The sequence below is a fragment of the Corvus hawaiiensis genome, chromosome 4 (genome assembly GCF_020740725.1).
Source record: "Corvus hawaiiensis isolate bCorHaw1 chromosome 4, bCorHaw1.pri.cur, whole genome shotgun sequence".
Classification (NCBI taxonomy): domain Eukaryota; kingdom Metazoa; phylum Chordata; class Aves; order Passeriformes; family Corvidae; genus Corvus; species Corvus hawaiiensis.
In genome coordinates this window covers 13471679-13497668 of record NC_063216.1, presented here as the reverse complement: position 1 = coordinate 13497668, position 25990 = coordinate 13471679, and the positions used below count along the sequence as shown (strand labels likewise).

At 44.7% G+C, this 25990-nt stretch overlaps 2 protein-coding genes and 1 long non-coding RNA gene across 3 annotated transcripts; all 3 read left to right on the top strand.

Annotated features, from left to right (window-relative positions):
* The first annotated feature begins 1 nt into the window (after position 1).
* Positions 2–6271, top strand: PKDREJ (polycystin family receptor for egg jelly). The gene has a single exon (XM_048302093.1). The coding sequence runs from the start codon at positions 190–192 to the stop codon at positions 6151–6153; it is 5964 nt and encodes a 1987-aa protein (XP_048158050.1). The 5' UTR covers positions 2–189; the 3' UTR covers positions 6154–6271.
* A 477-nt stretch (positions 6272–6748) lies between these two features.
* Positions 6749–24618, top strand: LOC125325449. Its single transcript, XR_007203339.1, has 2 exons — positions 6749–6803; positions 23851–24618. It is a non-coding gene; the product is annotated as an uncharacterized LOC125325449 (long non-coding RNA).
* Positions 6814–24618, top strand: CDPF1 (cysteine rich DPF motif domain containing 1). Its single transcript, XM_048302498.1, is given in 4 exon segments — positions 6814–6908; positions 15979–16102; positions 18255–18298; positions 18301–24618. Coding segments are annotated over 3 exon segments (381 nt in total). The 5' UTR covers positions 6814–6908; positions 15979–15989; the 3' UTR covers positions 18525–24618.
* Positions 24619–25990: the final 1372 nt, after the last annotated feature.

Genomic DNA, 25990 nt, shown 5'->3' with positions numbered 1-25990 from the left:
CCCCCAAATCTTTGCTCCTTCTTCTGGACCCTCCTCCGGCCCGCAGTGTCCGAGGTTAAATAGTATTCTCTCCGGCTTCCCGCCGGAGGAGGCTCCGGTGCCCTCGGGCTGCTGTCCCAGCCGTTGGGCCACCCCAACGAGCAGCACCCGGGAGGCCGCGCGTTCTCTGCCCCGTCCCCTCTGGCCGCGATGGCCGCTCTCCTCCTCCTCCTGCAGCTGCTCGTCTGCTGCCGCCGGAGCTTGGCGGCGTCCGCCGTCCGTCTCCAGCCGTCACCCCTGCGGGTCAGCTGCCCGGGCCCTCACGGCCAAGTCTTCCAGCGGCAGGACAACGAGCACAGGGTGTCGTGCCTGTGGAACAGCACCGTGACCCTGCACTACCAGCCCGCTCCAGGAGCAGGGCCGGACGTAGAGGGGGAGGAGGGGCAGCCACCATCCCCACCTGGCTGCCTCTGGTACCTGAACTCGGCCTCTGTGAGGAACATCTCACGCTGGTCAGGCCATGTGGTGCTGCAGACAGGACAAGCTCCCTCACCCGGGGCCTCCAGCCTTCTTACAGTGCAATGTTCGTCTGCCTCCTGCGCTGCACCCGAGTGCTTTCACCTCAACGTGAGCGTCGAGATCTCGGAGCAGGATATGCGGCTGTTCGTGCTTTGGCCGCAGACACACGTCATCCACGTGTGGCAGCCGGTGGAGCTGGGCTGGTGTGCACGCCTCAAGAGTGCTGGCTGGCAGTACCGCTTCAGCAGCCAGGAAGGCGTACCCTCGACCCTTCTCCTTCCCAGCAGTGAGCACCAGGACACAGCATCACCTGCTGTCTACCCAACAGCTGAGTTGCAACAGACCTGTGCCACCTACTACAGCTACCGCTTGACTGTGCGCTACAGGCACCCTGGGATCCACGTTGCTTTGGTCAGTATTGAGCAGATGCCTCACATAAGCCTCAACCTCTCTCTCAAGGTGGAGCCTGACTTGCTGCATGTCCTCAGTATCAGCTCCAAGCTCCTTAGTGTTCCTCAGCAGCCCCTCAGCTTATCCTGGTGGCTTCAGCCCCTTACCCTGAATACACTTGCCTACAGATTGGTGGACACACAAGCTATAGGAGGTTGGCTCTGCTCCTACAGTTCATTTACGCTGCTGAGCAGCTTCTGTGCCATTTCTACACCTCAGAGCCTGGATGAGATAGTGGTGGCCAGCATTTACTTCCATGTTGATGGAAAGAGGTTTGAGGAATTGGCAGGGGAACTGCACCTGCTCAATGGTACCCTGAGCTTAACTGCTGGCAAAGAAACTCCCATCCATGTCAACCTTTGTCCAGGGAAGACCAACAGCAGCACTTACATTTTCAGGTACAATCAGAGAACATTTTACACATCTAAAGACAACAACAGCACTATTTCCACAGATTGCCCTAACACACACACTGTGTTCTACCAACACAAGGAGCTCTTCTACTTACTCACCATAGAATTTGTGGCCTTACAGTGGTACAAGTTCAAAATGTACCTTTATATGAATCAGAAGAGGGCTTTGATTAGGTCTCTGGCAGAAAGAGACCTTGATGTCCATGTTTTCAGCAGTGGCCGTCCTTCTCTTCTGCAGAACTTTAGTTATTTAGTGTGGTTTATCCCTGCACAACATCCGATGCTACAGTGCGAGTGGACCTTCCATCTGCAGCTTTTTGGCACAAAAAAAGACCATATTGTCCAGAGTAGCACCTACACGTACAGCGACCACGTAAAAAATGCCACACGTTTTGTCCGTCGCTCTGCTTTACCCTTTGATGCAGAGAAATACACGGGGTTTGTGGCAAAAGTGAACTGTACCAGCAGTGCACCTACACCGGCTCTTTTAAGCGTCAGGGTCAACAACCATACTGCAAAAAACATAGTAGCACCAGTGGTTTGTGAGAAAAAAGAGTGTAAGATAACCAGGTGCTGGATTCAGAGACCTGAGCCCAGATCCTTTATCTTGTACAAGAAAAAGGCATTATCTTTTTACCTCTTTGTCAAGTTGGACATAGACTGCTACACTGGCATATCTATCAAATCCCTTTGGCGAGTCTATCCTGCTAAGGACATAAAAACTGAGCCGGACTGGTCAAATCCAGTAAACACTTCTGCAATGTTTGGCGTAGACATGATACATTTAACTGTTCCCAGTAATACTTTAGATTATGGGTTGTATCTGTTTCTTTTCAGCACTGAGGTAGTCCCAATTAGGACCACAACGGTCCTCAAGGCCCATGATATGATTTTTGTTCAGATTGAGAGAGCTGATCTAGTGGCAAATATTTCAGGAGGCTCAGTCCGCACAGTGGGTTTTTCTGAGAGCTGGACTCTCGATGGCTCTGAATCCTCTGATCCTGATTCACAGGAAGGACCATTGATATTTACTTGGTTCTGCACTAAAGACTCGGCAGACTATCAAACCATGAAATTCAGCCTGAAAAACAGATGCCATCCATTCCAGAAGGATTTGAGATGGATAACACCCTCAGGTCCCATTCAAAAAATACCACCAGAATCCCTCCCAGGAAGCACCTTATACTACTTTCGCCTGGTGATTCAAAAGGGCAGAAGGAAGGCTTATGCTGATCAAGTTGTAGAGGTGGATCCTGGTCCCCCACTCATTCTGGATTTGAAATGCCTTGAAAACTGTGGTAGCTCTTTAATTCCAACAGAGAGATTTGCTGTGTCTGGAAAATGCTCAAACTGTAAACCAAGAAACAAGCCACTATACTACTGGTCCCTTTTTTCAGACACCTCCAAAGAAATTCATTTTGATTGGGCTTCCAAAACATCAACGGGAAGGTCTGGGGCTTACATATCTATACATGCTCTGACATTCACAAAGCCTGCATATCACTCCTACATACTTCACGTAAGAGTAACTACCTGGGATGGTAGGACCTCATCCAACAGAAAACCCTTTGAGGTAAATACTCCACCACGGGCCGGCAGGTGTAACATCAGCCCACGTCACGGTATAGCCTTTCTGACAAAATTTGTTGTTAAGTGTAAAGGATTTTCTGACAGACATTTACCTCTGACATATAAAGTGATTGTAGCTTCCAACGTACCCCAAACTACCACAGTAACTTCTGTGGTGGAAAACACGTTTGGCACAATTCTGTACTTTGGTTCTGAGCCTAAAACTCCTCCATCTTTTCTCCCAGTTGGAGTGCCTTCCCACAGGTACACTTTGACACTTTACGTTCAAGTCCGTGATTCCTTTGGGGCATTTACCCAAGTGAGTTTACGTGCCTACGTAAAGAACCCACTTAAAACTCAATCCCTTTCAGCTGTGTTTCACGAACTGCTGGCCTCAGCAAGCCGTTTAAGCGCATCGACATCTGCTCAGCAGACTGGGGATCGTCTTAGAGCTGGTTATTTGGCTTATCTTGCAGCCTCACTCTTAAACTGTGTTAAACACACACCAACTGTCCAGCTCCCTCAGGCTCAGCTTCGGGAAGCTGTGGTTAAAACAGTCTTGAATATTTCAGTAAATAGCATCATGGAAGTCAACCAAGTACTGGCTGTTCTTTCTGAAGTCACGGAGGCAGTTGAGAAAATGAATGTTAGGTCACTAGACCTTGCCATTGGGAAACTGACAGAAGTAACAGGAATTCTGAAGAGACAGAGGAGTCAGATCCATTGGTCTGAGGAAGCAGAAATTCAGACCAGTGGAATACTAAGATGCTTGTCCAACGTCCTGAGAGCTGATCTTCTGCGTCTCAAGAATGTCAGTGCAGATGGAATTCAACATGTTTTCTCCATCATGGAAGGTGTAACAGATATAGTTTTCTGGGGAAAAGTCCCCGGAGAAATAGAAACTCTAATGGAAACAGGACACTGGAATATCACTCTGAAGAAAAATGAAGCCTGGAACATTACAAATGCTTTGCCTGCCACATACACCTGCCAGAACTGCTTTTATCCAACACTGAGAGAAGGAGATGATGCAGGATTGACTCAGGATACTGTGTTTTCGACTGCCATTTTTGAGTTTGATGAGAGTCCCTTCCCTTGGTTAGGTTACACATCAGATATCATATCAATGGTCTTGGGGTTTAAAATGACAGAGACTAAGGCTAATGGGGATCTACTTCCAGTCATGCCTGAAAGAGCAGACATTTTTCTTGCCAGGAAAGGTGGACTTATGACTTTTCATTTAGTAATGGGACCTGATAAAACAGAAGCTTACACAACTGGAGGATTTAGTTTTGAGGTCAGTAAAACTACCACGAGCATAAACTTCCAGATCATGACAAAATTAAAAGCTACTTTCAAGGTGCTGATATTTACAGGTACCAATCTCACTCATGCTCGACCCGTGGCCTCATTTGCTGCTTTTCACAACATGCCAACAGTTGCAAGTGGAAATGAGACAGCCGTTGCTGACTGTAGCATTACAGGTCCCTATATTGTCTGTCTCCCACAGTCCCTGCTGACAACCATAGTGCAGGAAAATGGCACAGACACTCAGAACATCTCCGTTGTCTTGGAGACACGCTATGTCTTAAGGTACCCAAACCGGAAACTGGTGGGCATATACATTTTTAATGACCACTGCCTATTTCTGGATGGGATTGGAAGTCAGTGGAACAAAGACACATGCAAGGTTGGCTCCTTGACCAACTGGCAGAAGGTACACTGTGTCTGTGACTCCAGGCGGAATCGCAGGAGTCTGTCAGCCCTTCCTGCATCCAACATCAAGTTCCTGGCAGCCAAAGTAGTAGTTCTTCCCAACACAGTAGATCTGGGGAGAAACCTGATAGCAGACATACCTAAAAACCCACTGGCCCTCATAACAGTGCTCTCTATTTTTGCCGTCTACTTACTTTTGTGCTGCTGGGCCATAAGAAGAGACAGGATTGAGAAGGAGATCAAGTACATTATTGTTCTGCCAGACAATGAGGCCTCTGATGCAGGGAGCTTTTTGGTCACTTTGTACACAGGCAGTCGCTGGAATGCTGGGACCAAAGTAGAGGTCTTTCTGCAGCTCATTGGCCAGCAGGGCAAGAGTAAGTTCCGTTGTTTATGGCACCAGCCTTCTCCAGCTTTCCAACGGGGAAGCATTGATTGCTTTCTGATAACTACTAAGAGAGACTTGGGAGATATTCGTTCCTTCAAGGTCAGGCTCAACAACGAAGGCACATCTCCAACCTGGTTCTTAAGCAGAGCTGAAGTTGAGGACATGTCCACCAGGAAGGCCTGGTTCTTTATGTGCAGAAAATGGCTTTCCTTTGACAAGAACCAACCCTTGAAAGACTGGAAATTTTCTGTCATAGACCCCCAGACACCTCTACCCAAATTCGACTATTTTCTTATTAATTTTAACAGGAGACTGACAGAATACCACCTATGGCTCTCAATTTTTGCTCCTGTTACTACTGGGGCTTTCACCAGGTTCCAAAGGTTGTCTACATTTTTAGCAGTAATATTATTCACCTTGCTTGTTAACATTATGTTCTTTAATGCTGAAAAGGATGAAGAAACTCCAATATACCTGAGGTATTTGAGATCAGTAACGGTAGGAATTGAATGTGCTTTGCTTACCCTCCCCATGGAAATATTAATAATTGCCTTATTTAAGTATTCCCAGAAGGACCCTCCTCCTGTTGTGACTAAGATGTACCCAAAGGTAGATTCTAGGTACTGGAATAATTGTGTAATATCTGAAAAAGATGCAAATGTAATTGACACAGAGGAGCAGACGATAACTGTGAATTCCCCTCAGGTGGGTAGAAAGTCCCAGAAGTCAAGTCCCAGTTTTGCAGAAGGGGGCATCTTTTCCAAAGCAAGGAGACTGAGCACTACCATCAGGCAGCTTCGCAAGATCCCAGACACTGAGCCCTTGCTGTGCTGGTGGTGTGTCTTTGTGGCCTGGGGAGTGGTTCTGACCATAACTGTGCTCTCATCCTTCTTCATTGTGCTCTATGGTTTGTCCTATGGCTACCAGACTTCCCGAGAGTGGCTCATAGCATCCGGAACCTCCTTTCTTCAGAACGTGTTTTTCCATTCAATTCTGAAATCCTTACTTTTCTCAGCTATGAGCACAGTTCGTCCAAAATACTCTGAAGACCTCAGATGGGTAACTCAGGAAAAGCATGTGGAGATTAACTTGGCTGAAGAAACTAAGGGAGGTACCTGAAACTTTCAAAGGCAATATAAGCCTTTGGAAGCTGATGAAAGCAAACATGCTGAGAAGGGCAAAAATTAAAAGAAAGGCACTTATTTTCATGAAAGGTTTCATCAATCATCTTGTCTTTTTATCACTGCTATTAAATTTTGCTTGTTCCACTGAGAATGCCAACAGTTTTCACTACAGCCAGTCCCTGAGTAGAAGCTATTTTCAAAAAACTTCCCCCACCCAAGTTTTGTGGCTAAGCACGACCTTGTATCTCACGGCAGTATCAACTCCTCTGCCCAGTTCATAGAGGTGATGCCCAAGGAGCCACCTCCGTGCTGAGCGTGGCTCTCACCTCTGGCTGAGCTCATGGTGATTTAAGAGCGGAAAATAGCCTGAAGGCTGGAAACACCGGCGTGTCCATCCCGAGGGCCGAGAACGCCGACGTGTTCATCCCGAGGGCTGGGGACACGCTGAGAATGCCTGGGTGTCCATCCCGAGGGGTGAGGACACGCTGGGGACAACGCGTGTCCATCAAAGCCGGAGCAGGGAATGAGGGAAGCAGGACGCGTTAACGGGCGCACAGCGCCCCCTGCCGGCCGCCAGGCGCCCCCTGCCCCTTTAAGGGAGGCCCCGGAGCCGCGGCGTCCGCGCGCGATCCCGGAAGTGGCTGGGTGGGCACCGCGTGTGGCGGAACGGGAACGGGAACGGGAACGGGAACGGGAACGGGAACGGGAACGGGAACGGGAAAAGGGGCACCGCCGGAAACTGGGTGGAGAGTGAGCGCCGGGGGCGGGGGGAACTGGAGTCGGAGGGGAAACGGGAACCAGGAGGCAAACAGGAGCTCGGGATGGAACCGGAATGTGGGGGGAGGGGGAGAGGCACAGGAACCGGGAATCGGGGAGCAAAGGGGAGATGGGGAGGGGACCGAGGAACGGGAGACGGGGGGCGAAAGGCGCTGGGAGCTCCGCGGGGGGGAAACGGGGACTTAGGGAGAGCCTGGGGGAAGCCGGGAACCGGGCCGACGGCAAAGGAGAGCCGGGCAGCGGGATCCGGGCGGGGAACGTGAGCCAGGGGAGGGGGAACCGGAATCCGGATGGGGGAACCGGGAGTGGGGGAGGACAGCGGAGCCCGGAGCAGGGGGAGCAGCTGCTGAGCAGGCACTGCCGCCCAGGAGACACTCACGGTTCCCGAGCTAGAGGCCACTGCCTTCCAACTCCAGGCACCTGTGAGCCAAAGAATTGGATGTGTGCACTAGCAATTAATAAGGATATGTAACTATATTCTTACAATTGAAACGGCATGTTTTATATAAACAAAATTAAAGACCTTCATGCTTCTGGATCCCACACCAGAAATACTTTCCTCATGCCTTAACTTCCCATCTAAATTAAGGGCAAAGAAGCTGTTACAATGAATTAGTGATACCTTGTCTCACTTTGTGCCTTACCTCAAACAGTCTGTGATCTCTACAAATACGACAAGGTTATGTCAAGAGCCTGATGAATGCTCCCCTGAAAGTTTTATTCTGCCCAGATGCAGCAGTCTGAGGTCGTTCAGACCAAAGAAGGCTTTTGTTTGATGAGAGCTGTAGGAAAATACTTGGATTCTGCTGTTACAGTGACTTGTAATGGAGATGTGCTCCCCAGGCTGTTTGAGATGCCAAGCTCTCTAGCCTGTGCATCACCTTTGCACTGATCTGTTGCACTGATATGTTAGTAAGAATCAGTGGTTTTACTGGCACAAAAATCACTACACCAAAAAAGCTGTAAAAAGCCCCAAATTCCCAATAGATAGGTACAAACCTGAGATTTGGATTAAGAAAGAAATTAGTTATCTATGTGGTTGCAATGGTTAGGGCTTCTTTGTTCTTTAGTCCAGGCCAGGAAAAAAGGGAGGACTGGCACGTGTATTTTGCTCCTTTTCTCAGTACATGGTGAAAGCATTTTCACCTGCTCTTCCTGTTTTCTTTTTTGCTGCCCATCTAACACCTGAACCATGCCGCCTCCTTTGAAGTCTGCTTTTAACTACAGGCCATAACAACTTTGCACTACGCCTTCTCCCCCAGCTGTTAGTTTATTTTGTCATAATTTTCCTAACATGAGTGAAGTTATTACTCATTAACTGCCCTTGGAGCCATGTGTATGTACAGAAAGGAAGCACATTTAAATCTGGCATGACACATCACAGTGTTTTTAAGACTTATCTACCTAGACCTATAGCCAGCACTTTGAAAAACATGGACAACATACAACTTCTGTCAAGGCCCCATCAGCTCTGCTGCTTAATTAGCTCTACGCTGAGCCCACACTTTCATTTTGGACCTCAGTTAAATCTTAGACCTGTGTTTGCTGGACAGATGGAGATCTAAAGCCAAAGAAAAGTTTATTAAGTATCTGTGACATGTTGAGGATGCTGCCAATTTTTAGTGGATTTTGAGCTGCTTGGGTAAAAAGTCAGAACTGTGAAGATTTTATGTGTCTGCCCTCCTAGCATGTGACCCAGGAGGAGCAGTCCACTCTGGTTATAGTGAATTCTAGGATCTACACGTCTCCATCCATGATTAAATTCGTCATATGAGAAAAGGACACTTTTCTTCTGTTTTACCTGTGATGAACAGAGAAGTAAATTTGCCCAAAAGAATTTCTGGAAGGAAAGAGTGTAAGTATAGACCCTCTGGAGAACAGACTGTGCAGAGTACAGAGCATGCACAAAAGGAATGGCCTGGCACTCAGTGCTAAAATAGGTCTTCAGCTGTCTAAGAATGAATATTTCTGTGTCCTACAGAGAATTGTGGAAGTGGTTCTTGTACACGTGCCTTGATACCTGTTTGATGCATCAGGTGTTGAAAGAAGTGCAGCCTCAGTACCTGCATATTTTTAAGGCAAAGTATTCCAAGTACTGGTTGGGTAGCCAAGTCTTTCTGACAGGGGCGAACAGAGTAACCTGAAAACATTGCTAAAAATTCAGGAAGTTTTGGGCCTGCCTGAATTCATCTTGTTCCATCTTGCTACATGGCTAGAAGAAAGGAATTTGACATAGGTGTATGTCAGGAAGTTTGGAAGCTGCTAACCCTTGACTACAAGACTTAATTTCCACTGTGAAGTGTAACCAATGAAGTGACCTTTGTGTGGAGATGTAAAGCAAGGAACCCATTTGCAAATTTTTGTGACAGAACTCCCAACAAGTGCCCTGGAAAACTTTCTAAGGGTTGGGTGACTGTGGGCTTTGGTCTATCAGATATGCTGCCAGTAGATCTCTCCAGTGCTTTTCTGTGCTTACTGTTCACACCAGATGGGATAACAAACCTCGAGGATTATGTCCCAGAGGAAATTAGCATGGCTGTGGAAGGTGTGGTGGGCTGTGTGCATGCAGAAGTTGTAGGTATAGTAGGGACAAGCCTGCCTTTATTCCCAGGCTTTCTTGAAGCTGGCACTCTTCACCCCATACCCCTCACCCCTCTGGTAGTTTCGTTTTGCTTTTCCTTCTGGATAGTTTTGCTTTATTTCATTCTGCAGTCCCCAGCTCGAGCTCAGTCCTAACAAACCGAGAGCTGCAGTCATGCTTTATTGGAAAGAATTCCCTTCCCTTCCCAGGCATGTTAACACTGAACATCTTCCTGGTCACAGGAGGAAGTGGGCACTGCCTTCACAGCAGGGACATTGTCACATGCAACCCCATGTAATCGGGCTGCGTCTTTCCTTACAACCCCAGCTTTGCTTTCTGTAGGGAGATAAATCATTGGAGCTGTATTTCTTCCTTTCAGGATTACGTCAAGTGGCAGTGTCTTATTTCCCAAAATACTGTGTTAGCCTCTCCTGTATTTCCACAAAATCTTGGTGTTCCTATTTTTAGACTCTGTTGGAAAGTACTGCACTAAGTTTAGATTGTGCTTAACCAAGCTGGTACTTTCAGTGGTACATGTGTGGCCCTGCACTTAAGTCTTTTTAAGGACAACTTAAAACGTAATGGTCACCACTTACATATTAATAGAGCAACTTGCTCTTCCCCACTATGGCTATTAATGTAGCATTTCTAATAGGGAGCTGCAGTTTGGAAGGGAGACAAAACAAGTTCAGGACAGAGGGTTACTATGGCTGTAGGTTGATTTTTTTATTGTGGCTGTGCAGTAAGAGGGAGATTTAATGAAATCTGACCTCAGGTCTGGTTTTTCCATTTTGGCAAAGAATAACCGTGATCCAGAACTGATGATCACTTTAGCAACACTTCAGTGTTTGGATCTCTAGTATTACAGGAAGATGTTGCCTTGTGCAACCTTCCTGTGTGAAGCTTTAAATTCTCACCTAATTTGAGGTTCTTACTAAATGCTGCCTAATTTAGAGCAGGCTGCATGCCATCTCTGAGTAAGGGGCTCTTGGGCTGGGTTTTTGTTGAGTGTTGTTTTCTCAGCTTTGTTAAATCATGGATCTTAGGTATAGATGCCTTTTTGAGATTCATGTTGTGTTCAGAAAGCCTTTTTACCTAAGGAAGGGGTTTGATTTGTCTGTGTTACTTCTCTTTCCCTACAACTGTTCAGAAAACACACTGGCTTTCACACCTGTGACAACCTAGACTGTTTATCCTGCTGCTGCTGCCATGGAGAATCCGTGGAAGCTGTTGTTCAGGAGCGGGGCTTGGGGCCTGCTCTGTGACCCATGGCTAGAGGGAAGCCTGCAGGGATCTCTGTTCCTTCCAAGCAGAGAAAGCGTAGCAATACCAGCACAACCCCCCCAGCCCGGGGGGGGGGGGGGGGGGGGGGGGAGGTGCAGCAACAAGTCAAGGTTTAATTCAGTCAAGTGATCTTTGGGAGAGTGAGTAAGGATGAAAGTTCTGAATGGCCACACTTGGTGAAATTACAGTCCTGGGCTAATTCATGCTGAACCCAAGGTAAGTCACCTCAAAGGAAGAGCAGGGAGGCAGCCACAGGTGACCTAAACATGCCTTCAGGGCTGTAGCACAAAGGAACAGGAGGAACAGAGTTGTTCACATGGGGATTAACTAGCAAGTAAGAAGGTTCTGCTGTTTTATCTACTACCTGATCAGTTAGGCAGCAGATTGCTTTTCTGAAGAAAGCAAGTGCACCGCTGCTGCTGAAGTGTGTTTAAATATCTGTCACATCAAACACTGGTACATGCCAGGGTATGAACTCCTGCCCTTCTACTAGAGAGCACTCCTTCCTGTAGAAAATCAAGCTGTGAATATTTTAATAGGTTATTGTCATCACTGGTGGATACTGCAGGAAAATCCTGGCAGGTAAAAAAACCAAGGGTTTTGTAGGAGAGGACTGAGGGTGTGTCAATGTTGGTTTTATCTGACAGCCTTTCAAATCAAAGTCTGCATCTGTTTATAGGCACTTTGTTTCTTGTATGGTTTCTCTAGTTTATCAGTGACTCAGAAATACAGGAGTCTACTGTGGACTATTAAGAGGGGCTTAACTTATGTATTGTAAAGACTTGTGCTAATGAGGTTTGAAGCAAAGAAAATCAGATTACTTATCTGTGCTACTACTTTGCCACTGACCCCGACAATTTAAGGGTGATTTATGATTTCTGGCATGCCTTCCAGGCCTCTTAGCAGAGTGCTCTGAGCAGAATTGCCCTGAAGTCTTTAAGAGTCTTCAGAGAACTGGACTGAGAGCCCTTTCCCCAGGTCTGTATCAGGTATCAGTTGCAGACAGCATGGAGAAACACTCTTACAGCACTACCCAACCCCTGCCTTTCTTTTAATGCAGTTATTTACTTCCAATGGCACTGAAATCTGTGTGCTTCACCTTTTGCCAGGACATGTGAGCTGACCTCACACACGTCCTGCAGCACTCTAAGCTTGACCTGGCAGGTTTCTGCAGAGCGTGCTTGTTCAGTGGTTACCCAAGCATGTGGGTAACTGTTCTTTCCAGAAGAGCTGGGCAGGTGCATCAGGTAAGGATGTGTTCAAGTACCTTGTGGCTTCCAGTCAGAGTGCCATATGCTTGTGCAGAATTCAGTTCTAGGCAAGCTGTTGTCAAAGACCTGTTCAGCATGTGTTAGCCAGCCAGACTTGTGACATGTTACTGGGACATGGTGCTGCTTCAGAACTTTCCAAGGAGAAAAAAAAAACCAGCGGTAGCACCTGGTGATGATTTGGGTTGCTTGTGGTCACAAATTTGCCTGTCATCATTAAGAAGGGACTAGTGCCCTAGACTTTCTCAAGAGATCCTTTATCCTGCTGTTGGTTTGCTAGAGGGAAGTGAGTTCTCCCTCTGCTTCATGTGTCTGGGGGGCACACAGACACCTTGCCACACTGTGACATCGGGCATCCTGCTAACATGGTGTGTAGGGCTAAACCGATGAGCTGACATTGTGATAAACTAATGTCTGTCTCAACTGGGTTTATGCTATAAAGACATGGTTATTCAAAGCAAATGAACCTTTTGGAAGCCACTCTGTGGGAAGGTGCATCTTGTCTGCTTGGTTTAGACTAAAGGTGTGAAGCACACGCATAAACTTGCCATTAAATATCTTTCATCAGAAGGAAATGGCTTTACTTTGTTGTATAGCAAACTTTACTTCTGAATGGGAGCACTCACTCTGAAATCTGTGTGTTCACTGACCTCACACCTTTAGCTAGTAACCTTAACTTTCCGAAGTGCTGATGTGTAGGCAAGCTTTCAGGACAAATGATGTTCCCAGTGAAATAAAATGTGGTACAGCTGCTACCAGTGACTTGTAAGCTGGGAGTAAAATGGAAAGCATCATAAATTCGTCTGTAGCTTGCAGGCAGGATCATATGCTTTTCAACTGGCATAGCCAAAAATGTGTTTGTACATAGATATCATTCCTTCCCAGTGGTAGGCATTGAACAGATTCTGTTCTACATGCCAATGGTCTGTGAGAGAGCAGGTGTTTCTATATCTAACATACTTCATCTCTGAACCCAGGGCTGTTATTTTAACTTGGGATCAGGACATATTCATTCCAATGTCTATGACCTTCACTGCCATAAATACTTCTTTTTTGTTGTTGTGGTTCTTGGTGTTTTGCATTATTTTAAAGAGAAGGTCACCATTATAGTCTTTTCTATTTGCTTCAAGTGACTTTCCATACTCTACTTCTTTGGGGTTAATGGTCTCCCCTTTTTAAGAACGACTGTTTACAAAAAATTGCATACAAGCATTGATCTGAATCTCATTCTGTCAAATGGGTGTGTTGGTATTGCTGCTGGGTACCTGCATAAAAGGTAAAGTTAGGTATGCCAGGGGGACCTAGCTAGCAATCTTAAAATGCAGGGTTCAAAAAGTAGGCTTCATAGCTGAGTTGGTGCATAGCTTGAAGAATCCAGATTTTAATGTACAGGGAGAAATGTGCAGCATGTACATGCCTTACAACTAACTGACAAATCTGAAAACATTTGAGTTGATTAAATTCTCTCAAGCATCCCTGTGAGGTAGGGAAAACACATGATATCCAAGAGTCATGTAATTTGTGAAAAAATATAGTTTCCTAAGGTGTTCTCAAGGTGAATTTATTTCTTAAACCAGTGTCCAGCCCCATTTATGTTACATTTGAAGAACTCTGTGCTACTGAAATGCCAGGAGTGGCAGTGGAAAGGCTGGTGGTAAAGGAATGATAAGGTAAGGGAGATTATTTCCAAAATTAAGTTTCAGGGTTTAACAGGCAAGGACTTTCTGAACTGGGTGTCTGTCATGAAGCCTCTGTAGCCTCTGAGGCCTTCCATGTTCTTCTGGAACATTAGATGACAAGTAGTCCCAGCTCTGCTTCACCTTGCCCCTAGTTCACCTTGTCAGCAGATGTCTCTGAGGATTCAGTTTCACCCCGTCGGGCGAGCAGAAATAGCAGCTTACTGTCACCAAAAGAGGGATGTGCAGGTCCCTCATCTCAGCCCTGCCTTTCTGCTGGTGCTGTAGTTCTGCCTCTTACCTTGTGCTCCTGTTAGCAGCTGTTGGATTCCCCTGCAAGCCAATTTAGTTCCCTAAAGCAATAAGAAAAAAAATATTGGAAGAAGAAAATTTAAAAGTATTTTTTTGTTACTGCATTAGTAACTAGTGTGATGTAGTAAGACTGAAACCATGGACTAAGGTGTTGGATGCTGGATACCAGCTGCCCATTCTCTGTGGTTTGGGATGTTTTAGATCACCTCTGGTCCCAGCCTGTAGGCTGCATAGTCACCAGCTGGGCATTCAGGTTGGAGTGTGTTAGGTGTGCTTCTGGAGCACATCTTTTGGTTTATTTTTTCTGAAACCCTCTGGTTTGTGTGCTGTAAGGCTTCTCTGTGGTGCAAACCTGTGTGGTAAGGAGGGACAGTCAGGCAATTTGTTCCCAAAGAAAACCCCTGAGCTGAAGCATAAATAGGGATGTGGCCTTAGTGAACTGAATCAGCTCTGCAGGGAAAGGGTCTGGCTCCAGAGCTGGAAGAGTGGGAATGCCCTGCTGTCCTTTGGCAGGCTGTGTATGTGTTCAGCTGGGAGCACACACAACCTACCTGCTCAGATACCACCCAAACCCACATTCCTGGTGCTCACCTTCTTCATAGCCTGATGCCAGCTCTGCTTCTCTTCCAAAAGCTGACTGGTTTGCAGCAGAACACTGTACCATGAAAAGCGTGAGGGTTTTTGGCTAAAAGCCGTAGTTTTCTTGATAACTGCAATGTCAGTTATCATCTGTACAAGAAAATGGTGCAGGTGAGAGAAGATTGCAGTTTGCAGACAAGCAACCATGTTTCTTTCATGGATTGGTGCAATTTTTGGGCATGCACATGGTTAGCTGTGCTTGATAGGATTGTTGATACAGACTAAAATCAATCCTAAAAGCCTACTTGACACACCATATTTTTTGGAAAAAGCTCATCTTTTTGGAAAGACCCTCAACTAATATTAGTGGTATTAGTGAACGGTAAGCTCCCAAAATGTAAATCAATGGCCAGGATTTTAAACAAGTAATCTGTTAGCACCAAAGCTGACGGAGCATGACTTCCTATGTGTTATATCTCGAGACTGATGGCCACACCTTTGTAGTGAGGCCTGAAGTCTGTCAGAAGGATGGACAATAACTTTCTTATGTGCAGATTCTCCTATTTATAAAAATATATGGGTATTCTCCAGGAGGATAAAGCAGAGCCTTCCCCTTCTGCCTATTTTCGTAAAAGTTACAGGATCTAAACTGTTTTAAAGATGTCTGCTCCTTTTTCCCATGTGGCTGGAATGGGCCAACACTTCATCGAGGTGATTCCATTGGCATCATTTCCATAGAAAAGTAGATGAGAACAGGGAGCCAGGGGTAAGCTTCCAAAACTCTATTCCAAGGTGAACCAGAAGCAAAGAAAAAGACACAGTCTTTTCATTGCAACACTTAACCTTCCTGGTACCTGCCTCCTGAGTGGGGTCCCTGCCTCCTGAGTGGGGTCCCTAACCCTTTCATGGCTCCAGTTTGAGGGAGGAGATGAGCTTTGCAGAACTGGATTGGAATTCTGCACAGCAGCAGATTGGGAACAGTGTCCTGGGAAGCACTTAGGGAGTATAGACCTCAGTTGAGCAGAGGGTTTTCAAGATTGCAGCCATGTGCTTTGTCATCTGAGTTCCTTCATGGATGTTCCAAATTAATAGGTGAACTTTGTAGTTAGGCTCCCAGTCTGCAATTTATAGACTTGTCTAAGGAATTTGAAAATTTAACTGGGACATGGGAAACCAACTTGATTTGGGAGAAAACATTTACTAATCAAGGTTTGCAATTGTCAGTTTTCTGTTGGGTTTTAATTTACAAAGCCAGATGTCTCAGGTCACTTTAATCTTCTTGCAGATATGTTCCCAGCATTGCATTTTAAGCGAAAAGATTTTTTTGTGTGTATTTCTTGCAGGTAGCTTAAAAATGAATGCTCCCAAAGAAGTTCAGACACCAGGAGAGTTCAAATGTGAGCTGTGTGAGTTATCAGCCCTGTACACATACTATGGGCAGATGCCACCAAACTCACACTCGATTGTGTAAGTGCCCTCTGAGATCACAGACTTCATTTCTGCCATGAGCATCAGAATCCTTGTACTGTGCACTTCATGAGCCCAATAATGTGCTGTATTGACCCTGAGCATGAGGCTTGGTACTTAAAGTGATCTTTTTCCCAGGGGAAGGAACGTTAAAAATTGTCAGTGTTGGTAGGAAAGACAACAATCAGTTTTTGTGCCCTGCTTCAGTATCATGCAAAAATTTGTATTTAGCCTAGTTCCTAGCCCCACTGACAACTCTACTGTACCAATATTTTCTTGCTAGAATACTACTGACTGCAGGCCTGGTATTTCTGGGAATAGCCTTCCCCTCACTGTAGCCTCCCCCAGCTGAGCGATAGATACACACAGCATGAATGAAATATATATGGCAGAAACACTTCTTAAGAGCTATGTGGCGTGATGTGGAGTTTTGAACAGCAGTGCTTTTTTGTGTGGTTTGGACAATCCCTTGTCAGACTGTGTGACATCAGGTTGTGGGGATGTTCACTATGTATTTATATGTTCAGGGACCGAAGCCTTTTCTCTCTCTGCTAAGTAGGGATATTTTGACCAGAAATTATGCAGTTACAGCTTTGTCTGCAGAGATTAAACTCCCCATAAAATAAAGCACTTTGCTTTAAATGCATGTGTAGCTTGGTGGAGGCCATCATGGTCAACAAATCCATCAGGCAAACATGGTCAGGAACTCTATGGAGCTGGAAGTCAGGCATGTACTCAGCATTTCCCCCAATAAGACTGCTCAGTTTCTTAAAGCATGGAAACAGCTGTTGATCACCACCTGCTGGGGCTGTTGTCTTTGGGCAGCTGTCTTTGTATCTTTCCAAACCCCACAGTGCTACTGGTTTTCCCTTTTCCACTCAACAGAGCAATGGCTCACCTTTGATCAGGTCCATTCCTGAAGAGTCTGAATGTGAATCTTAATTTAGGTTATCCAAGCTCAGTGTTAACATCCCAGCTTTGTTTGGATTGCTCAGGTGCCAAAAGCAAAAGAGTAATGCTGAAGCATCACACTTCTATAGATGCTTTTAAGAAATAGCTTCACACCCCATCTTTCTTGGCTTGCTCACATGTCCCAAATGCCATGCTGCAGGAAATGTGCTGGACAGGAGGCCTTGTCCAATGGCTCTGCACTGACGAGGGCTGGGAATCCTGCAAGGGGAACTTTGCAAACACAATCCTGTCTTTCTACCCCAGGGACTTGTTGACAGGGTGATCTGCCATGGTAAGATGCCTGATCTTCCCTAACAGTGGAAGGCTCTGGCCATACAATTTTCTGTTTGAGTGGACAGAAAAAGGAGACACACACTCCTGCACACGCTTGTGTGTGTATGGAGGCAAGGAGAAGGCAGTACGAGTTGACAGAATACCTTTTATCCATATTATTACCAGAATCCAAGTTTGACTTAAGCCCAGGAGTAAGTCAGGTGCCCTTGCTAGGTGCCCTGTGCAGACAGACACTCAACTGACTTCCATATTATTTTGCCTAGAGCTCCCAGAAAAAAATAGAGCTTTAGTTTTTCCCAGGCAGGTTGCCAAATTATTAATAAATGCACTCCCTCAACACCCTGGAGCGAGCAGTACAGTCTGTGACATAAAGTAAGCACACTGGTGGTGACTGCAAGGCTCTCTGCCAGTAGCTCCTGCTTTTAGGAGGTGGGGACCTCAGCTTTACAGCAGTGACATAACCAAGAGCAGTAAAACCTTTTTATTTTATACACACATGAATGCAGCTTGGAAGAGAACTTCTGATTAAAAGCTGTGCAACTGAAATGGTGACTTGACAAGGTACTGAAGTTGGCCATGCTGAGGAGTGCTTGTCATAAAAAATGCAAGATAATTACTTTAAGGTAGAGCATTGAGAAAAACTTAGTAAGATGACATTGAGAGGCCCACCAGTTGCTCTGCTTTTGGAAGAGAGATAGAAAGTGCAGTATAGGACTGAAGGCAGCTGCAGAGTTGAAGGTTTTGAAGAGAAAAGGAGCTGCAGAGCTGCTGCATTGCCTTATGTACAACAGCAGGATGAGCAAATCAAGTACAAAGGGCTGATAACTTCAGCCTCCGCAATTTCCCCCTCTCAACCATCCCCTACTGTGAAGTATACACTTAAAAGCCTGAAATTATTCTTTTACAGGCTTTTGGAAGAAGCCTATATCATGAAGGATCCTTTCACCCCTGACAGGACAAGTTCCTCATCGTTGGGTCTCATCGCAGTTTGTGTAGCAGAGCAGTGTGTGTTGGTACAGTAAGCAACAAGCAAAACAAGCTGCTTCAGTCATTTCTTTTTGTTCCAGTCCTGGTGACCTGTCAGAAAAAGATCAAGCAGCTAACACCCAAACAGTCCATTTTTAAGGCAAACCATTCCCCCTTGTCCTACCACTACATGTATGTTAATTGTACATAGTTGCATGTTCTTGTGGATTCTGCCAGATGAAGCTCTCAGTATTAAATTAAAACGATCAGCAACTGTGAGTGTTCTATTTACTGATGAGCACAGTCCAGCCTCTCAAGCACAAGGAGTGCTCTTTTCTACTTTCTTAGCACCAGGAAATTCAAGGGCAATATAGATCAACTATACCAACAGTAGGTTGGGGTTTTTTTCCATAAAAGGAATATAAATGTCCATGGATTGTTAGGTTTGTATTCACAGCACAGGGCTGTCATCCTATTTGCAAAAGTTAACGTTTAAAGTGAGCAGGGAAGAGAGTTGTACCATGCCACACTTGCTCTCTGAAGAAGAATGAATTTAAATAGCAGCTGGAAGGCAACCTTAAACTGTGAAATTTGAGTGCAGTCCAGAAAGGTGGTATAAAATTACAGTTGTCTTAATTCCTTCTTCTCTGTGCAGAACTGGCCCCTTTATTTGCCATGAGTCTCAAACTCTGGGAGCTGGGCAGACATGGCCAGAAGGATATTGGCACACTTGGCTCAGTTTAGTTGCTATTCTGACTTGTGGGCGGTCAGCACCAAGGATGGGCTAAGAGGAGCATGCAATAGCACCTTTCTCCTGATTGGATTTGTTTCCTTGTTAAAGACATTTCTTACCTAGGTTTCCCACAGCAGAGTGTCAGGCATTCAGTTTCAGGAAAAAAAGGTTTAATAATTGAACGGTGCAGCAGCAGGAACAGCTCAGGCTGCTTCCTCCAGGAGGGGCCCCAAAGGAACCTCTGGGCTTTCATACCCTTACCATCTGTGCACCCATTCCCATGGGGAATTTCGGATCTGGGGTCTTACTGCAGTTCACTGGCTCCTGCAGAGTCTCGGGGTGACCAGTCCTCTCCCAGACTGTGATGCAGGGTCCTGAGCCCTTCGTTAGGAAAAGGATGTGTGCCCGTTCCCAGCTTGTTGCTGGGGGCTCCAGTTGTTTCCTGCCATCCAGGGCACAACGTGCAGCTGGCACTGGGAGCTTGCACACCCAGCTACCTGCACTGGGAGTATTTCTCCACATCCTATCTCTGAAGTCTCTTCTGACATTTAAATGACTGAGAATCACCAAAAGTGATTGCAGCTCAGAGGGTTTGGTTTTTTTTTTTTTCTATTCTGGAGCTACAAGAGGGAGTTGTAGGCTCTGACTAGGTGAAGTGCCAGCACTCTCTGGTTGTGGCTGTGGTGGCTGGGCTCAAGTTTCCTGAGCCAGGTTGCTCAGGGCAGTTGTGTGGAGGCAGAGCTCACATGAGCAGGATCTTCCCAGTGGCACTGTCCCTGCTGTGGCAGGAGGTGGACTCTCTCCCACACACAGCCCAATGAGGAGCCAAATGCAGCTACTCAGAGAGTTTGGGCTTGATTCCTGCCCTGACATGCCAGGTTTATCCTTCCTTCTTAACAGCAGAGGATTTGTAACACAGACACATTTGGGACAAACTTGAGCATATTTAACTATTTTAATTCCCAAATGAAGTGTCTTGAATTTAGGAAGGATTCAGCAGGTATTTTCAAGTGTGGCAGTTCGAGCTGTCAGAAATAGAGCATTTCAGCCTCTCAGGGTCTTTGCACACAGTGTGCTTTTCTGAATGAAAGTGGGGCTTTTTCTTTGAAAAGCTGTGTTTCAGTTAACCTAGGCCTTCGCAATGCATAGAAGATACTTGCAGTGAGTTAATGGAAGCCTCTTCTAATCTTTTTGAAAGTCCTGCTTATTTTGCCTATTGTGGAAATTTGTCAGTCATTTACTGCTTGTTATCTGAGTTTTCAGGATTCCCCTGATGGTATCACTCAAAGTAAAACATTGATTGTAAATAATTGAGAATAAATTTCTTACCAAACTGGCCAGGCCTGATAGTGAATCACACATATGACTATGGTTTCAAAATGTATTTAGCAAGACTGCTTAGGTAACATTGAAAGAGATCTGCAGAAATGATAATTAGTGCTTTAAACACCTGTACCACAAAGTAAGCAAACACATACTATTCCTCTTCTTGTAGGGAAAATTAAAAGTCCAGAGAAGTAAAAACTTATCCAAGGCAATAGAGAGAGACAAAGTTAGTATAATATCTCTGTATTGGTTGTGGTTCCTGCTTGCGCTTGACCCAAGTATTTCAACTCACCCCTGGGCTGAGTTAAATGTTAAAGCATAGGAAGTGAAGCTGAAGAAAATCATACTTTCTTGGGCCTCTTTGGCAGAGAAGCTGGACCAATTTGAAGGGTTTTAGTGACAGGTTGCTTTTAATATTATGGTAATTCAGAATAGTATTAGGCTAACGTGTGGCAAAAAAGACTTTTCTGACATTGGATTTGGCAAAGGGATTTTAGCTAGCTTTTGTACCTAAGGAGGCTTAGAGACAGGTCAGATTTTAGGCTTTTCATGAGACAACCCATGCTAGCTGAAGTGTATTTCCTTACAGTTGCTGTGCCAATAAAAGTCATGACTTAGCAGCTGTTCTGTATAGTGCTCATAAACTTAAGTATCTTCAAATATCCTCTGAAGTTTCACTCAGTTAATTTACTTCAATCATTTTGTAGCCTGCATCACCCTGCTCAAGTCTTTTATCACAGTGCCTTGGTAAGTGCCATTAGTTCTGATCCAAGTGGGAATAATTCTAATGATTATCTGAAATGTTTTAAAACACATCAAAACCCCACAAAAAGGAAGATAATAAAAATGCTTTTAAAAGTCCTTGGGCAGGTTGAGTGCCCTTCCTCCTAATTACCCTTTCAGAAAAGGGCAGAGGAAATTATATAATCTGACCATATTAGCAATTTAAAACATTTAATTCTGTTTTATTGCAACACTTTCTAAAGACAGGGAGAAAAGGTAGCTTTTGGAGAAGAAAAGAGGAAAGGGAGCAACTTTCATCCCTTACTGCTCACCTCAGCAGAAGGTGACTGAGCACTGACCTTGGACATGATTGTAGGTATTAAGTGATAAATGAAATACTACAGCTGCTTCCCACTCAACTTCCAGTCATGTGGGGTCAGTCCTGGACACGGATAGGCAGAGCCTTTCCTTTACGTATTGTGGTAAAGATACCATCCCTGTATGTATTACTTTCAGATGTGATTCATGTCAAAACAAAAATAAACTCTGGCAGCATGCTTTGGCAGCTCAGTTTTGCCTGAATTGGACTATGAAATTTGAAATTTGAATGGCCCCCTCCTGCCTTGGTCATGGAAGGGAGAAAACACATTAAAGAGTCATCTGATTAAACACAGAACTGTACCAGGATAAGGGTTTAAAAGAAGGGCTCGACTCTACATATTGTAAAGTTTAATTCATAGGGCATTGAAAGAAGAGTTATGCTGAAAATCCCAGGACTGAGAGAGCAGCACTAAGGGTACATGGACCCAGGGCTCAGGGGTGCAGTGGTTCACAGTCATGATTTGCCCAGTTCCTTTTAGCCAAAATCCGCACCAGTTGGCAACTCATTTCAGCCAAAAAGAATGCAAATTGAGCACCTGTGTTACCTGTGAGGAGTTGTCTTGACATTGGGATCCCACCTGCAGAAACAGCCTCTCCCCTCCTTTGCCACGGTCCAGTGGCCACCACTTGGAGCCCTGAGCCTTGGAGCTGGGGGGCTGTGTGCCATTTGGCAATGCAAGCAACAGTAGCCAGTCCAATTTAAACTCTAATCTCCCCTTTTAAACTGGCAGCTTAACGTATTAGGGATACCAAGAGACAAAAAACAATAGGCTCTGGAGGTTGTGCAACTGAAATCCACTTTCAGGGCTTTTCAGAGACTAAGGCCTCACACTCATTCCAGAGTGTGAAGGGGCCTGGCAGTCAGCGCAGAAAAGGACAATAGATGAAGAGAAGTTGTTCCTCAAGCTTCCCAGTCACATGGAAGCAGGCTGATTGTGATTTTGATATAATTATCAGCTGAATCTGCTGCTAAAGCCCAGATAGTGACATAAGAAACAAAAGCAAAGACAGGAACACATGAATAGCCAAGCCAAGCTCCCAGAGAAAGGCCAGCTGCAAATGACCATGGCAAGGGGAAAACTTTGCTATTTAGGTAAGACCTAGGGAATCTCTTTCTCCCCAAAAGATGTCCAGATCTATCTAAACTGATGTCTTTATTCATACTTAAATCCCCAAGAATAATCCATCAGCAACACCAGTTCCAGCTTACCCATGAAATCCTATTTGGAATTTGGTGATCAGCATGTCAAGAGAACCAAGGACGTCAGTCTCGCCACAGAGCAAAGGAATAATAAATTAATTACTTTCTCTTCCAGTTGTTTAAACCTGACATTGCAAATACATTAAAGTGTTCCATCAGTTTTGCTTCTTTCTATTCAATTACTAACTGGTTACAGCTCCTGGGGAAAGAATAAATACTGGGTCTGTACAAGCTGTGAACAGAACAGGGATAGCAAAAATACCTTCTTTGTGCACAACAGCTTTTATACTTTGCCATTGAGAGTTCAGAGAAGAGCCATTAGCTCAAGCTTTAGTACCAGGTGTGTTTTTAGGTTTTAACCAGGGAGTACATTTATTGAGGGTAAGGGATGAAATCTCATTTGAATTGTCTCAGCTGAACAAAGTTCATTTAACTACTCTGGTTATTGGACACTTCTGTGATATTGATATAAAAGTGATAATTTTTAGTAGTCTCCTAGGACAATACAAGTGCATGGATTAGTGGAAGTAAGAATAGTTTTTTTGGGAGTTATGGAAAAGATGGTCTGTTGTGAGAGCCCCTAGGACTTGGTGCTTGTGTTGGCCTTTAGGCCATTTTTGTGGAGACTGGTGAGGAAGAGCGTGCTGGGGCTCCAAGTCTCACATGCCATTACAGGGATTTGGAAGATCCTCCCAGGAGGTAGAAATCTTCATCAGCCAAGATTTAGAGGAAAACTTTGCTCTTTCAGTAAAACCCATGGAATCTCTTACACCTTTATTCACTCTCCAAGAATAATCCATCAGCAATACCAGCTGCAGCTTATCCATGAAATCCTATTCGGAATTCAGTGAGCAGGCCAGGAAACCCATGCATGGTGCTGGAAGGAGAAGGCAGCTGAAGGAGGGGTGTTGCTATTCCCTGGAGCAGGGAGCTGGTGAAGGTCACTTTAATAGAAGCAGTGGAACAGTTGATTTGGGGGTTTTATTTTTCACCCAGTTGGCTTTAACCAGATGTTGGAATTATTGAGTAAGAAAAAGTTAAATTGCTGGAATATTTCAGCCTAGAAGAAGAATTCATTTCAGAAGAATTCTAAATATAAATGTAGTTTAATGAGACTGGAACATAAGCATTTCCTTTTTTTGTATCCTGCTTGTAATGTTATTTTCTTTACAGGACTGTAGTCTGTTCTACTCCAAAAGGTTCCGCTTCCCCTGTGTGAAGGAAAACCTAAAGGCCTTTCCTTTGGAAATACAAGAAGGCATGGATAAAAGGAAGCCCCGGCATAAATCCTGCAAAAAAAATGGATACAAAGCATAAATCTTGAAGGACCAAGAGTGACAGTTCTTTGGCTGGGGTTTCTCCTCTGCTTGGAGACTATCATGTTGCTCCTTTTAAAGACGTGACCTTCATCAGCTCACTACTACTGGAGAGAGCAACACATCTCCTTTCCCTTGGCTTGGGTTCAGACATCCCCGTGCAGTGCCTGCCGTGCCAGGGAGCAGCTCTGAGGTGCTGAGGAGCCAGAAAGGAAAGCAGACGAGCCTGCTGTCACCATGTGAAATGCTTGCAGTAAGAAACCAAACAGCACAGAGCAGAGGAACCATGTCCAGATCTTCACATTTGCTATTTTAGTGCTTTGTGTTGTTCTTGACACTCCTACAGTGTTGCGAAATTCCAAAACAGATTGACCTGGCTTAATTCAGTATATACCCAAGAAAGTCAGTGTACACCAATTGTTAATCTGGCAGTGCTGTCCTGGTAAGATTACACTGGGCAGGGAATTTAAAGCTTTATTTTTAAGTCTAAAATAAAAGTGCTGTGAGAAAATGTCATAAATACAATACCTAAATTTTTCAATATGGTAATCTTAATGCTATCACAGCATTGAGACTGAAGGTTGATGCTTCTGCAATCAATAAAAATATTGACAAGTCCCTTGCACTTGGAGTCACTTTTCACTTAACCTTCCAGTCCATGTCAGCACAGCAACTGGAGAGAACCCTGAATACACTTGGCTTATGCTTTACAATAAAGGTGGCTTCCTTTTCACTTTCAAAGCAGTTAATCTGGAAATAGAAAAGTTCCATTAATACACTCAATTCTTTCCTGAACTGCACAAATAAACTGCAGCTATAATAGCGATGTCAGAAATACAGTTTCAGGCAAAAAAGGTAAAAAGTTGTGATGGAAACAACAGTTTGTTTAGCTCAAAAATCAGCTTCTTCAGTTATGTGTTTTGACTGTCTTAAGATTTAGGTGGCTTTTATGTAAAACCAGAGTCACATGCCTTAAGGATATGTCTAGAATGCTCCCTAATCACAAAATCACCTTTTTTACTCAAGTTATTTTTGGTCATTGCTTCAGAACCTGTTAGTTCCTTGGTTAACATCTCTTTTTTTCAACTCTTACATCCATATAATTTGTAATAGGACAACATCTAAAATCAATCATTTTAGTAGAATGAACATGTGTCTGTTAAAAGAAATCAACATTATTTCAATGAGTCGTTTAGGAAATTTAAGGATCCTAACATCTTTCTTTTTTCTGAACTTAGTATATTGGTGTCCTCTGCTCAGGACTGAAATTTCTTGCAGTGACTGGAGGAGCAATAATGGACCTATTAGTAGCCTTTTCAAGCCCTAAGTCCTTCAATAGATAAAATATATGTATCTCTCTAATTGTGGAAAAAAAGATCCCTGTTAGGAGGCAACATTTCAGATTCCTTTTTGCAGTAACAAAAGACTACACTTTCAGGGAAAGTGATACTAAACTTATGTAAGATGGGTGGTATTATATTTCACTTTCATGTTAAGAACACTGAGTTTAAAAGCTGCGGTGTGTCTGTATCTGTACCAACACCAGAGGCATGTCTTGTGCTAAACCCACAGCTGAAGAGAGCACACCAAAGCAACATGGTTATGTGAGATCACAGGATATGTTTATACCAGCAAACACACCTTCAAATATTTTATTTACTGGATTTCCCATTGTTCATGACAGGTTGTACTCTTAAATGGAGGCTTTAAAAGCCTGGCTAGTGCAGTTCCCATATCAGTGAGAATGAGATCTCATCCCTCTGACCTCTTTTCCCTCCTGTTCGACTTCCTCTGTGCCTTTTTAAGACAAATGCAGTTATCTCATTCATTCATAACCATTATCTTTGCCTTCATGGTATGACTGAGGAGTCATTTAAAGCCCTCAGAAATTTCCATGCCTTTAAGTACTTATTATGTTGAACTGTAGGGGGAAAAGACTCAGTATTAAAAGGGAGCAGAACCTCAGAGCAGAACTACAGAATTTTTAATTTGGCTCA